Below are 14,747 nucleotides of genomic sequence, written 5' to 3'. Positions count from 1 at the left end.
TCTATCAATCCTGCTAGGAGAAGACTTGATCTACATTGAAGGTTGAATCTAAAAACTGAAAAAGGGGACCACAATCCCAATGCAGTGTTACGAATCTTGTGTAAACATCAATCAGACAAACACATTTGCTGTCTTCCTACTATGGACGTTTTTAGGGGAAACTGGGAATGGCTGGTTTTTGTAAGGATAATATAGGTGTCTCTTTTAGGTAGGCAATTCTGAAGGCTCTGATCTATCATTAAGAAGCTTTAGGATTAAAAATAAGATATCTTCACAGGATACAAATTGGGATTCTAAGGACAGTCTGGCACAAAAGGGAGCTTGGGAGAGGAAGCAAAGGCAGGCATTGTTTGGCTTGTAACAAACAGAATAGCTGTATGCAAAATGAAGCAGCGCTAACGACGCCTTCACTGTTCAGCGTTCCCTCAGCTCCGAGTGAGCAGGGCCTGGACCCACAGCTGCCCTCTGCCCAGAATCTTCGTCTCAGCCCAGAATCTTCGTGCTCATCAGGGAAAGGTGAGGGTCCTGGGGTGTGCTTGTTGCCCCCACTTCCTCCTCTGCCCTTTTTGCTGACACCACACTTAAAGGTGAAAGTCCAGGCATGCTTCTCAGCACATCCCTGAGGTTTTATGTCTGTTTGAGCTTAAAGGAACAAAAGAATGGTGTGCGGGACCGAAGCCGGTTCTCCAGGGCGCAGTCATCTTGCAGCAGCAGCTGGCCTGAAGGGTTAGTTTCTGTCATCCCTGGTCTCCATGACGTTGGCGGAGGGGGCGGAGGCAGCTGTGGAGACGAGCAGCCTTTTCTGGTGCAACTCTTCCCACTTACTTCTGTTGGTGGCCACGGAATCCAACATTGGCTTCAGTTTCACATTGACCTTCACCAATGCCTACAATAAAACAAAAGCAGGTAGGGGAGAGAGGAACCAATCATGATCATGATTTTCTAGCTTTCACTTGTGAGGAGAATGGAAATGGGCTGTAAGAAATGAAAATGATGATTATTTTGGTAAACATGAGCTATTTACAAGAAGCAAATATGCACTTAACATCACTGTGTTGTATTAATAGAGCTTATAGAGAAAATGAAAAAATAAGACAGATGTCTGTGTACTGCTCCAGGGGGTGCCAGCCAATTTGATTATGATCCTGTTTTAAATTCACATCAAATAGGAAACAAAATATTCAGCTCACACAAGTCTACTAATATGTGTATCTTTGCCTGCTAAGGAGGGCTCCAGATCTCAATAGACCAGGAAGTGAAATTTTTACAAAAATAAACCTATCATTTGCTCCACCATAGATGAATCTGGGTGGATTCACCTGAATGAGAAAGGCCAGGTAAAGTCCTGAAATGAGAGGAGCTCATTTTTTAAAGCACAGGATCGGGGAACAGTGCTCAGTGTACAGATCGACGTGAGAACATGCATGGAAATAGACACGAGAGAAAAGAAAAGGGTGTGGAAGAGAGGGACAGATGGAGGGGTGGGGAAGAAATGAGGGAGAGAAAAGGTAGGGTGTGGCCACAGGCTGACCAACCCCAAGGCTAAGAAAGGTCAGGATCCAGCCTCCTCACTTGCAGGAGACCCTTCTAAATATCTGTTTTGCACTTAATTTTGTATCATTTAAAAAAAAATCAATGGTTTCCTATTCCCAAACACTACAAACTTCCAGCCTCACAAATCTTGGATCACGGCTCTAATGGGACATAGCAATGAATAAAACAAGGATCATGGAGCTGTGAGGCTTAGCCCCTGGAAATGCCTTGGTCAGCGTTCTGTGGCCACAGATTATACCCGGAGTCCCATGGAGACACCCTGCAGGTGCGTCCCATTCATCACAAGGGGGACAAACTGTGACCATGTGACTAAACCGCCGCCATTGTAGGACACCTCCCGAAAAGCCTTCAAGCCTGACCGGTGGTTGGCAGGTGCCCCAGAGCAAAGTCCTCCAATAGGAAGAAGAGCTGTTTCTGTTGAGGATGGACTACCCTGATCATGACTGCAGTGTGTTAGGAAGACCAGAAGCATTCCCTAAATACGATTCCACTCTGGGGAGTTTCAGAGATACAAGTGTGATGTGACTAGATGGAAGTTAAGCGAGGGCTGGAAGTCCAGAAATAATCAGGGAGCCTGCTGAGCATCGAGCACTCCACTCTGGCCCAGGTGGAGCCCCTTCACATTCACGTCCCCCAGACAGAGCACATCATCGTGATATTTATCACACCAAGCAATGACGTCTACTTTGAAATTGGATGTATTCGTTATTCCATATGATAATAAATCACAGCAACATGATAATTCAGGCAGTAATCAAAATCCCCTTTACATTATGAGAAAAATGCAGGTGCCTGTTTTCTGCTCAGTGCAGTGATTTTATTTAGACAATAGTGTGAGAGGGGGTGATGAATGCCATGGCTTTTAGTATAGTTTGGCACTGGCTCCTCTTTGCTCTGATCAAGCCTTTTAATTAAACCGACCACTATAATTCCTATGGAAATTAGTGTTTATGTTATTTTCCTGCTACAAAAGCATTTCTCTAAACTTTTTTTTTTAATCCCAGGAGCACAAATTGGAATTTTTTTCCTGCATGAAATGTAATTAAAAACTCATTTGATTACTATAGTTCTGGCTCTGTTTTACTTATTAAATTCCTGTAATCAGTTTTCTTTTATGAAGCTGCTGGGAAATGATCTCAAAAGCAACACATTTTTCTCTTCCTTGGCAGGTTCCCGAGCATTTACTAAATTACATTCATAGCACCTGCCCATGATTCGAATTACTCCACCAATTTATTTCTAAAACTATTTAAATTTATTTGGCTTAGCCCCAAACAGATTGCTTTCTTTTGTCTAGCTCTTTGTTCTCTGTCTTGCTGTCTTTGTGTTGAATATAAAATTTTTTGAGGGGGTGGTACATATTTCTCAGTATTCCCTTTTCTCTTTATTTCATACTCTCCTTAAATACAGAATTGCCATACTGGAATATCATTTTCTTCTAGTCAGGTGCTGGTTCTAGGCAAAGGGAGCAAGAACTTCATCTTAAAGAATAATTCTTACACTATAAATTTGTTACACAGAAATGCACTTAGCTGGGAGAATATGGAACTATTAGAATATTAGGAAGGCAAGGCATGATCCACAAATCTAAATTCCAAGGTTTACGGTGATTACATGCAACATACCATCAGCAAGAGAATTGCTCCCAGTATTTAGAAAGATACAGGTATTCCTACGAACTTCTCATCAGTGAGTGATACCCAATAAATTCTGTGCAAATGTTACTGGTTATCTGTCTTGTTTGACTAACTCTTCTCTTAGCAAAAGAGAAAAGGGACATATCACCCTTCTGCTCACTCTCCACACACACACAGAGGGATACTAAACATTATGTGCGTGGTGCCATCCACTGTGGGATGCTGAGTCCCTTCTGTGACATCCCCTCCGTGTGACCTTTCAGTGTTTAGACATGTCCAGAGGTAGTAAACTCATGTCCTCCCTGGGTGGGTGTGTCCAATTTCCTCTTCATCCTGATTTTAGAACGTCATTCTTTCTACTGAGCTATGTATCCCTGTAACCAACCTAACAGTTCTAGTCCTCTGGGTGCTCTCCCTTTAAACCCAAATCTACTGAGCAAGGAGATCCAACCAGTCCATCCTAAAGGAGATCAGTCCTGGGTGTTCATTGGAAGGACTGATGCTGAAGCTGAAACTCCAATCCTTTGGCCACCTGATTCGAAGAGCTGACTCATTGGAAAAGACCCTGATGCTGGGAAAGATTGAGGGCAGGAGGAGAAGGGGATGACTGAGGATGAGATGGTTGGATGGCATCACCAACTCAGTGGACATGGGTTTGGGTGGACTCCGGGAGTTTGTGATGGACAGGGAGGCCCGGCATGCTGCAGTTCATGGGGTCGCAAAGAGTCGGACACGACTGAGCGACTGAACTGAACTGAACGGAACTGAACTGAGCAGTAAACCAGTGACTCCTGTGCACCTCCAGGTGTAGGTTAGGGTTGATTTACTGACCTCAAAACCCAACTTGGGCTATATATGGATATCCTGGGGGCTCCCAAGCCACTTCAGCTCCCCCACCCTGTTGGTGGCCCATCACTGACAGGACCCTCTACACCCTGGGGACACAGCTGGAGGCATCTGGCCATCCGGGTGGCTGAGGGGCCTCACGTCCTTCCTGATTCCAGTCAGGCTCCACTCGTGAGCCCACTTGTGACCAGCACATACATTTTATTCTATATTTTATGAATAAGTCATACATTCACTAGACATGTAGTCTAGTGAATACAAAGGGTCCCATATGTATAGTGTTAAACATCTCCCTTCACCCCCTGTCCCAGAGATTCCGTTTCTGTTCCTAGAAGCAACTGATATTACCAGTTTCTTGGGTATCCTTCAAGAAACATTTTATGCCTATGTCAGTATAAGTATGTATATTATGTACATATATTAAAAAAAGTGAAAATGTTAGTCTCTCAGTCATGTCTAACTCTTGTGACCCCATGGACTGTAGTTTGCCAGGTTCTTCTGTCCATGGAATTCTCCAGGCAAGAATCCTGGAATGGGTAGCCATTCTATTCTTCAGGGGATGTGTGCTGGATTTTTTTTTTTTTTTTTTCATTACTTTAAACATTGCTCAGTTTTATTGCGGAGAAGGCAGTGGCAACCCACTCCAGTACTCTTGCCTGGGAAATCCCATGGATGGAGGAGCCTGGAAGGCTGCAGTCCATGGGGTCGCTAGGAGTCGGACACTACTGAGTGACTTCACTTTCACTTTTCACTTTCCTGCATTGGAGAAGGAAATGGCAACCCACTCCAGTGTTCTTGCCTGGAGAATCCCAGGGACGGCGGAGCCTGGTGAGCTGCCGTCTATGGGGTCGCACAGAGTCGGACACGACTGAAGCGACTTAGCAGCAGCAGCAGCAGCAGTTTTATTGGGGAAAGCATTTAGGTTACTTAGAAATAACATGATCCTTTGAGGCTTGTCTTTAAGCTTCCCTTGGTGGATCTGGAGCAAACTTTAGTCTAGGGCTAATTTGGCCCCATTATTAAGACAGTAATCTTCTGAGAACTGTGCCCAGAACATCATATATTTCAAGGTTTTTCTCTAAAATTCTGGGTGGTGGAAGCATGGACTACTTCCCTGCCCTTGTGAACTCTGAGGATTACTCTGCTTGCTCCTTTTTGCTAGATCTTTCCAGCCTCAGTGGTTTCCTCACGTGCAGGGAGCGAACAGCACAAAGACTCAAGGGGCCACTGCAGATCTCTGGAGCTGTCTCACGCAGCCGTCTCTTCTCTGCCACTCTTCCCAGAACGCTCACCTCCTTGGCCTCCCTCGACTCCTGATTCTGCCTCCTTATCTCAGTGAGACCCCTGACTCTGCCTGGGTGCCCCTCCCTGTGCTGTGGCCTGGTCACTCCCCACAGGGAGTAAGCTGGGACACCTGGCAGGCCCATTTCATTTGTTCCCCTTTCTCATGAATCTGTATTATGTGGCTGTTGTCCACTGTCTGAAACTTGTTTTGTGTATTTTTCTGGTTTTTTTTTTTTTGGTGTTTTATCCCCCCTATTACTATGGTCCAGCAGTGGAAGTTGCTAATATTGGTTTTAAACAACTCTGTCTTGGGTCCCAGCCCATGAGCTCCAAGGGAGAGTGGAAACAAGGCCTATATCTCTAGATCTCTAGCTCTGGGAACAGCAGCCCTCCTCCACCCTGCCCACAGAGCAGTGGCAGGAAGACAGGGGAAGGTCAGGATGAGTAGGGTCAGGACGTTCTGACCTGCTACAAAATCCTGCTATAAAAACAACCCCAGCATGACCCCCTTGGGAAATGAATACAGTATTCTGTCTTACTGCCATAATTCCTGAGACCGTGTTTATACCAGCTCACTAAGCTGCTGGGAGGCAGATTTTGGCCTTGCTTTCCCTCTGCCACCAGGATCTACATCTGCCATCATCTGGCCCGTGTGTGCTTCTCAGTCGACCACAGTCACTTCTCTGAACTCAATTGCTGGATCGATGGAGGCAGATGCACTCCAGGGGAGGAAGCCAACAGAAAGCTGTGCTCTTAGAAGAAGTCCCTACTCCTACATTCTTGCTGAAAAGGGGCAGAGAGGAACCCCACCAAACTAAAGGCAGTTCAAAGACTTCCTTTGAACCTGAAAATGTCCAACTACATCATTAATACCTTTTAAAAAAACTTTGAGGCAATTATCTGAGCTGGCTATTTATTTTTTTTAAAGGCCAAAGAGAGAAGATGGTTTTTACTTCCTATTGTTGATTCATATATTCCCAGGGTGTTGGCAATAAGAACTGTATTTTCTGATTTCCTCCATTCCCCACCCTACTCAAGAGAAATAATCAGAAACTAACAGATATGATGGCATGGTAGAGAAAAGAGAAATTAAAATATTTTTAAAATACCGATTTGGGGGGGTAAAATTTAAAAATAGACTTGGAGCCCCTCTTAAATGTCTTGTTTGAGGCAATATCCTTGTAATGAAGATGTGATTACTTACAACCATGATCATTTAACTTCCTCATTGAAAATGTCCAAAAGCCCACTTGGGGGTTGGCATTTTGAAATGGAAAGTCATTGGTGGCATGACCAGCTGGTGTCATCTCTGCTCAAACCTTCAACAGGAGAAGCAAGAATGCAAGCGAGTGGTGGCAGGACCTGAAATTATTTAGAATTCTCAAGACTGGCCACTCACATGCATAAAGAGCATCTCCAAGAAACAAGAAGGCTTCGACTGAAGGTTTGTGACTTCAGAGAGAAGTGGCCAATTGTGCAGCAAATCCCAACTTTTCAATTAGTGAACTGTTGAACTGCTAATCTTTCCTGGTTCTCAAAGGTAAGGATTAGTCCCGATTGCATCTGCCATATTCCTGAATTTTACATGCCATGTTGCAATGATGTAGTTGCTAAGAATCCCATTTGGCTTGTTAGCCTTCTACTCCTCCGTCATGTTGTAAAGGCCACATCGTGAATTGTCCTGAACTCAACTCATTGCCTTCCTGTGAACCCACCTCTGCTGTCAGGGTTACTCCCTCAGGGAATTAAGTATTAGCATCTCCACCCAACTGCCCAGCCCGGCAATCTACAGGTCGTCCATTACATCTTTGTCTTCCCCGGCATCCAGACTATCACCAAGTCCTCTCAATCCTGCTTCCAAAGTGCCCCCGTGTGTCAGTCTAGCGCCATTTGAATCGCCCAAGCTCAGGCGACCCTCACCTTCTCCACTGACCCTGCCTGGGCTCCCTGCTTCCCTTGAGTCCCGTCCAATGAACTCTCATTGCAGCTATCCTGGTCAATCAAAACCATTCATCTGAGCCTGCTGCTCTCTACCCTGAACCTTTCGGTGGCTCCTATATGATATGAATGTGTTGCAAGACCCTACTAGAAAAGGAGAATTGTGGCATTAAAAGGTAATGAAACCCAGAAATAAAACAAAAAAAGAACCATAAAGCTGAATGGAAAATTTGCATTGCAGTACAAAACCGAATTACCAAACACTAAAATAATCCTGTTGGGTCTTCTAGAAAACCTGAAGTGCACACTTTTTTGTGCATTTTACCATTTTTCTGAGTAAAAAAATAAGCTAACTTCCACATGGTGTGTTTGGCAAGGGAGTAGCCGAAGTGTTAGTTACTACATGTGAGAGCAGATGGAGCTGGCTGTGGGGTCCAGATGGGAGGCAGCAAACAGATTCCTCCTAAACCTCACTCCTTCCCTCCCCAGTTCAATGGCCTCTGAAACTCAAGGTTGTGTAAAAATTAAAATTAATTTGCATTAAATTGCTTAAGATAATGTATTAACTACCACGGGAGGCTTCCAGCAGATTTTAAAACTTGCTTCGAAAAACAAATAATCAAACAATAATGGTGAACACAGAAGTGAACCAAGACTTTCCTGGATAAATGTTTGTAGACATTCATATTAAATATACTACCTTTAAAACAAACCTTTAGTGTGTAATTGGCTCAGGCTGGAAAATTAATAATAATCGTTTATATATGTCACACATGTACCTGCTCCAGGCACCATGTACTGCTGTGTTTTCCCCAGGCTAGAACACGATGGAGTTTAAAAGGCTTATGACTTCTTTCCCATTTGGGGAGGGAGTCATTTACTCCACCAGGGCTGTGGTATCTCTATCAGAGATTGCTAGTTGCCTTTCCAGTAAGCATTTTAGCCTCCCTTAAGCTTAGGGACTTCCCTGGTTGGTCAGTGGTAAAGAATCTGTGGCCAATATAGGAGACTTGAGTTTGATCCCTGGGTCGGGTAGCTTCCCTGAAGAAGGAAAGGGCAACTCATTCCAGCAGTCCTGCTTGGAAAATCTCAGGGACAGAGGAGCATGGCAGCTACAGTCCACGGGGTCATAAAAGAGTCAGACATGACTTAGCAACTAAAAAGTAACAACAGCAAAGCTTAGGAATGGCCAGGGAGGAGCAAGAAGAATTTAGAAAAAAAGCTTCTGAGAAGACTCTTAAATGAGAGTATATTCATTTGGGAGGTGCATCTTCTTGTCCTTGCCCCTCTCTCCTTCTTGCTGCTGGAATATTAACATGATGGTTAGAGCTACAGTGACCATCTTGTGACCATGAGGCAATCTTGAGTATGGCAGCCACGTCCTAAGGGAAGATAAACAGGGCCTGGGTCTCTGACTGTTATGGAACTGCCATATCATAGAAACCTAGAATTGACTTATTTGCATTATTATTATCAGAGAGAAAAGTAAATTTCTATTTTGTTGAAACGATTGTGATTTCAGATGGTGACTGCAGCTATGAAATTAAAAGATGCTTGCTCCTTGGAAGAAAAGCTATGACCAACCTAGACAGCATATTAAAAAGCAGAAACATTACTTTGCCCACAAACGTCCATCTAGTCAAAGCTATGGGTTTTTCCAGTAGTCATGTATGGATGTGAGATTTGGACTATAAAGAAAGCTGAATACCAAAGAATTGATGCTTTTAAACTGTGGTGTTGGAGAAGACTCTTGAAGAGTCCCTTGGACTGCAAGGAGATCCAACCAGTCCATCCTAAAGGAAATCAGTCCTGAGTATTCAATTGGATGGCCTGATGCTGAAGCTGAAACTCCAATACTTTGGCCACCTGACATGAAGAACTGATTCAATGGAAAAGACCCTGATGCTGGGAAAGATTGAGGGCAGGAGGAGAAGGGGACAGCAGAGGATGAGATGGTTGGATGGCATCACCAACTCAATGAACATGAGTTTGAGCAAGCTCTGGGAGTTGGTGATGGCCAGGAAGCCTGGCATAATGCAGTCCATGGGGTCGCAAAGAGCCAGACACGACTGAGTGAGTGAACTGAACTGAATTATGATTGCAGATCTCTGTTACTAGTACCACATGCAATTCCTGATTGAGAGAATTGATGTCAGGATGTAGGTCTCTATTTTATGGCTACTTGTGTATGTGTCAAAACGTTCTAACCATCTTGATACTTGGACACATTGATCTTTGTATCAAGGAGTTGTGAGACAAGTTTCTTTGGCAGTGGGTTATAAGTGAACTGTAGTAGGCAGCAGAGGCTAGATACTGTCCTCTTACCCTCCCTTAGGGAACAGTTCACTCCCTGTGCTCTGAGTGGGTACATCATTCAGGGCTGACCAACACCAGTGATTGACGTAGAGATGTGGATCGGATGTGACCCAAGCTAAGGAAATCAAAGGTCTTGCAAGGTTTCCCCTGGAACTACTGGAAATGAGCTTTTCTTTTCCTTCTTTCTCTTGGTGTGATATTACCTAGAATGAACATGTGACCTTATTGCTGCCAGGATGTGTGAGGAAAGCTTGGCTGAGAATGAAGGCAAAACATACCTAGCTAGAGGCAGAGAAATGGGGGCATCTGTCTTATGATGGCCTTTGAATCCTCTGGATCTGTCCACATGCCGCCCAGTCAGCTGTACCTCTAAGTTTCCTGGCTGCTTAAACCAGCAAATTCCCATTTCTGCTCAAACTCATTTGAGGGAGTCCCTGAGCTCCAAACACTGGGTCTTTGGCCATTATCCCTTATTGTTCTCTGTCACCTGCAGGAACTACTTGAGGTTGAAATCCCCTACTAGACTTTGAACTGGTGGCTGCCATAAGGGAGTCTCAATTTTCCCAACATAAAAAGTTGCTGCTGGGCTTCCCTGGAGTTTTAAGAATCCGCCTTGCAATGCAAGAGACACTGGTTCGATCCCTGGTCAGGGAAGATCCCATATGCTGCAGGGCAACTAAGCCCATGAGCCACAACTACTGAGCCTGTGCTCTGGAGTTGGTGAGCTGCAACTGCTGAGCCCGCGTGCAGCAACTACTGAAGCCCGTGTGCCTAGAGTCCCTGCTGCACAAGAGAAACCACAGCAATGAGAAGCCTGCACATGGCAGCTAGAGAGTAGACACCACTCTCTGCAACTAGAAAAAGCCTGCACGCAGCAATGAAGACCTAGCACAGCCAAAAATAAATAAACATTTTTTAAAAGTTGCTGCTAATACTCAAGGGTCAGCCTTCTCCACCCAAGTTCATTAGAGTCAGGGACCAGCTAGCACTTATCTCCCTTATCCTTGAACCACTAGAGTCTGCCAAATAGACTCTTTAAAAGATTTTAAAGGCTGGTGAGTCTTAGTCTCCCATGCTATGGGGACTCAGGACACCAGCAGAGACTGCCAACTCTCCTAGTAGTGAGTCAGCAGAGCTATGGGATTTCACCTTGCAAGGAAGGAACGATCAGAGGTCTGGGGTGACTTGGCACGCGTTTAGCCTGGATTGTTCCTAATGATCAAGTGAACTCAGACAGGAAAAACAGCAACTAGCTGTTTTTACTTTCTCCTTAGTGGTAGTTCAGTATTACTCCACGTTTATCACATCAGGTGAGATTCTCTTTCCAGCTGAGAAAACTCTTTTTCTATATGTGATCTTAACTCGGCAGATTCCTTACAGCAGTAACAGCTGTAGGATCTATTCAGCAATAGCAGATTGTCTGTGTCTGATTTTTGCAAGTGCCAAAAATTACTGTCAGAGCTTTCTGTTTTGTTAGTGATATTTGAGAACTTAAAATCTAAATAATGTGACAGAGTTACTCAGATAGGAATTGTAAGTAAAGACGATAAAGCCACAGAGGTAATACTTGGTTTGAGGAGGGCAAGCAAGTTCATTGGAATCCAGGGTAAGAATGAGGCAGATCTATATTTGGAATCCTAAGGGCACGGTCTGCTGCTGCTGCTAAGTCGCTTCAGTCATGTTCAACTCTGTGCGACCCCATAGACGGCAGCCCACCAGGCTCCCCCGTCCCTGGGATTCTCCAGGCAACAACACTGGAGTGGGTTGCCATTTCCTTCTCCAATGCATGAAAGTGAAAAGTGAAAGTGAAGTCACTCAGTCACGTCCGACTCTTCGAGACCCCATGGACTGCAGCGTACCAGGCTCCTCCGTCCATGGGATTTTCCAGGCAAGAGTACTGGAGTGGGGTGTCATCCCCTTCTCCGAGTAATAACTTAGAATGAGATCATTTTCTCTCCAAGGTTTGAAGCAGATTAGTAGTGCGTGTAAAAGAGAAAATACTCTATTGCAATTTTCTCTCCCTCTTTTCTTTCTCTTTCCATGTTCTTCTTAATCTCTCAGAGGTTACTTGTTTCACTTTTATTTTATTTATATGTTCAAGGGATTGCTTTGTAGAAAATTTATATTTATAAATTACATTAACATTAGGAATTAATGAGGCAGGAATTTAGTCTCCTTGGATTAATAGCATTGTTATTTCCACAATATAGGGTTGCTGCTGCTGCTAAGTCACTTCATTCGTGTCCGACTCTGTGCGACCCCATAGACAGCAGCCCACCAGGCTCTGCTGTCCCTGCATCTTAAACTCAATGTCTACCCAGCCAAGCCAGTAAAGTTAATGAATGAAATAGGCTGGGAGATACAGCTGGGAGAGGTGGGGCCTGTGGCAAATGGAACATGTTACACTTTGATAAACCACGTTCAATACCACGTTCAATATAAACCACGTTCAACTGAATGAAACGGGGCTGGGTCTGTTCCGAGGCCACACACTTGCTCTCAGTGACAGACAGTAAAACACATTTGGCCAAAGTGGACTAATAGCTTCTGAGTACTGAATGTGTTCTGTGTCCGGGTGCCATCCTAGGGCCCCTCCAGATGTGAGCTCGTTAAACCTCGCAGCAATGCAGAGATCGTGATGTTGGCCCTGTTTTGACAGATAAGGAACCTGAGACTGGGGAAAATCGACTTAAAAGGGTCAGCGTTTCCATGGGTAAGTGTACAGCAGACCTGGAATGCTGCAGGCTGAGGACAGAGCCTATGGAGTCTCCCCCAGGGATCTCAACTAGGATGCTGGTGGCGCCTGCGTCTCACAAGTGGCCGCAGCGTCTGGGCGGTGGTGCAACTTTTCTGCTCCAGTGTCCTCAGCACTGTTAGGGGACAAAGTCCCAGGAGGGAGGAGGCCTCACTAAGGAATGAAAAAGCACCACTTCCCAAGCATTAGGTGTAGACAGTGAGTCTTTTATCTGTGACTTGTCTACTCGAGCTTACCCTGGGAAAATAAAATGAGGGTTTGAAGTAGTAAATCACAGGCAAGCCTGAAGAGGCTCCTGTGCACAGGAGCAAGGAGGACCGCTTCTTCTGCTATAATGAGCCCCTCTAGGAGACTGTCCTACGTTACCCTGTTGGTCGGGTTTTCAGAGCGCGTTGGTAGCTAATCAATCATGTTCATTGTGTAGACAACATCTGGACTTGGAAGGAATAAGCTGCTGACCCAGAAGCCATAGGCTTTGATGAATGGGGCCTCATGTAAGCGGTGGTTGGAACATGTAAGTAAAACACAGCCACATGGTAACAATCTACCTCTCCATTCACCGAAATATTTCCCGGTAAAACTATGCCACTTGAGATGCCATAGACATATATATCATCTATTGTTTTTGCAAATTTCAATGTGTAAAAAGAACCATTAAAAAATTTTAGTTTGTTGAGCTGCAAGCATGTGTTTACTATGTACTTTCTGTATACTTCTCACAAGCTTGGGCTCAAGGTTCTCTAAACATAACAGCTAGGGTGCCTGTGTGGGAGAGGGTTGTTGCTGTTCAGTTGCTCAGTGGTGTCCAGCTCTTGGTGACCCCATGGACTACAGCACGCCAGGCTTCCCTGTCTTCCACTATCTCCTGGAGTTTGCTCAAATTTATGTCCATTGAGTCAGAAAGGGTTGTAAAAATGTGGAGTTCCTTGCTCTTGCTGTGAGTGGTTTTCTGAGTAAACTATCAAGGTACCTCCAAGAATGGATTCTATAATACCCTATTAACACTTGCTCTTCTGTTTTTTACCTGATATTTGTACTAATGAACTGCTTGGTGTGTGCAGGGCAAATCTCATGATGCCTGAGCATTTCTTGTGAGTTTAAAGGTGGTCCTTGTTGTCAGCACCAACCAGGGCTCAGATCTGAGACAGGGAGGGAGCCATCAAAGGCTGTGCATCCCACTGCCCTAGAACAATAGAGAATCAGAACCAAAGTATCCATGAGGGATGCTTGTCTTTAGATGAACATCCTTGGAGACAAAAATCCTCTATTATTTTAGTGGTCTCTTTCCATATGGCAAGAGAAACTACTTTTTATTAATTTTACAGCATGATAAATAAAGATTTGGGGGAGAAAGAATAAGAAGACAAAGAATATTTTACACATTCCACTGGGTGTATCATTAGCTGGCATTTTGTCCATAGAAAGGGGTCAGCTTTAAGATCTGAGGAAGAGACGCTATTGTGGCTTCTTTATTATATTGCTGCTGCTGCTGCTGCTAAGTAGCTTCAGTCATGTCCGACTCTGTGCGACCCCATAGACGGCAGCCCACCAGGCTCCCCTGTCCCTGGGATTCTCCAGGCAAGAACACTGGAGCGGGTTGCCATTTCTTTCTCCAATGCATGAAAGTGAAAAGTGAAAGTGAAGTCGGTCAGTCGTCTGACTCTTTAGTGACCCCATGGACTGAAGCCCACCAGGCTCCTCTGCCCATGGGATTTTCCAGGCAAGAGTACTGGAGTGGGGTGCCATTGCCTTCTCTGTATTATATTGCTAACTCTCCCCAAAACTAAGATATGGGGAAAGTTTTTATGTGTGGGAACAGCAGGACGAATACTCTGAATATTTTTAAATTAAATTTTAAAGTTCAGTTTAACGAAGAGAATATTAGAATATTATGAACAAAAACTTCCTAATAGGCACCATTTTTCATCTCAATGTTGGGAAGTTTTGTATTCATTTAACCTTCAGCTGTTGATCATTTATCCCAATAAAGAGACAAACTAGATTTGTTTTTGAACTAAATTACAGAGCTTCTATGGAAAAATAAGCAAGAATACTTAGAAACTACTGAAAGAGAAACGGGGAAGGTGAAACTAGGCTTATCATTAAAGTATATTCTAGGGACTTCCTCAGTGACTCAGTGACGGAGAATCCGCCTGCCAGTGAGAGAAACACGGGTTCGATCCCTGGTCCAGGAGGATCCCACATGCCAAAGAGCAACTAAGCTGATAAGCTACAGTTACCGAGTCTATGCTCTAGAGCCCGGGAGCTGCAACTGCTGAGCCTACTTGCCACAGCTCTGAAGCCCTCACCCCCTAGAGCCCGTGCTTCACGGCAGGAGAAGCCAGTGCAGTAAGAAGCCCTCACAAGACAATGAGTAGCCCCGCAGTAAAGAGCCAGCACAGCCAAAAAAAAAAAAA

At 44.6% G+C, this 14,747-nt stretch overlaps 1 protein-coding gene across 1 annotated transcript in view; it reads right to left on the bottom strand.

Annotated features, from left to right (window-relative positions):
- Window positions 1-727: 727 nt before the first annotated feature.
- The window catches only part of PDE11A (phosphodiesterase 11A), a 423,540-nt gene continuing 409,520 nt past the window's right edge, over window positions 728-14,747 (bottom strand). Inside the window, exon 21 of the mRNA XM_010859770.1 lies at window positions 728-886. Coding sequence (XP_010858072.1) covers window positions 728-886 — 159 coding nt within the window. The remainder of the gene's footprint in view (window positions 887-14,747) is intronic.

The sequence above is a fragment of the Bison bison genome, unplaced genomic scaffold, assembly GCF_000754665.1.
Source record: "Bison bison bison isolate TAMUID 2011002044 unplaced genomic scaffold, Bison_UMD1.0 scf7180017864460, whole genome shotgun sequence".
NCBI classification, from domain to species: domain Eukaryota; kingdom Metazoa; phylum Chordata; class Mammalia; order Artiodactyla; family Bovidae; genus Bison; species Bison bison.
This window is presented reverse-complemented; position numbering and strand designations above follow the sequence as displayed.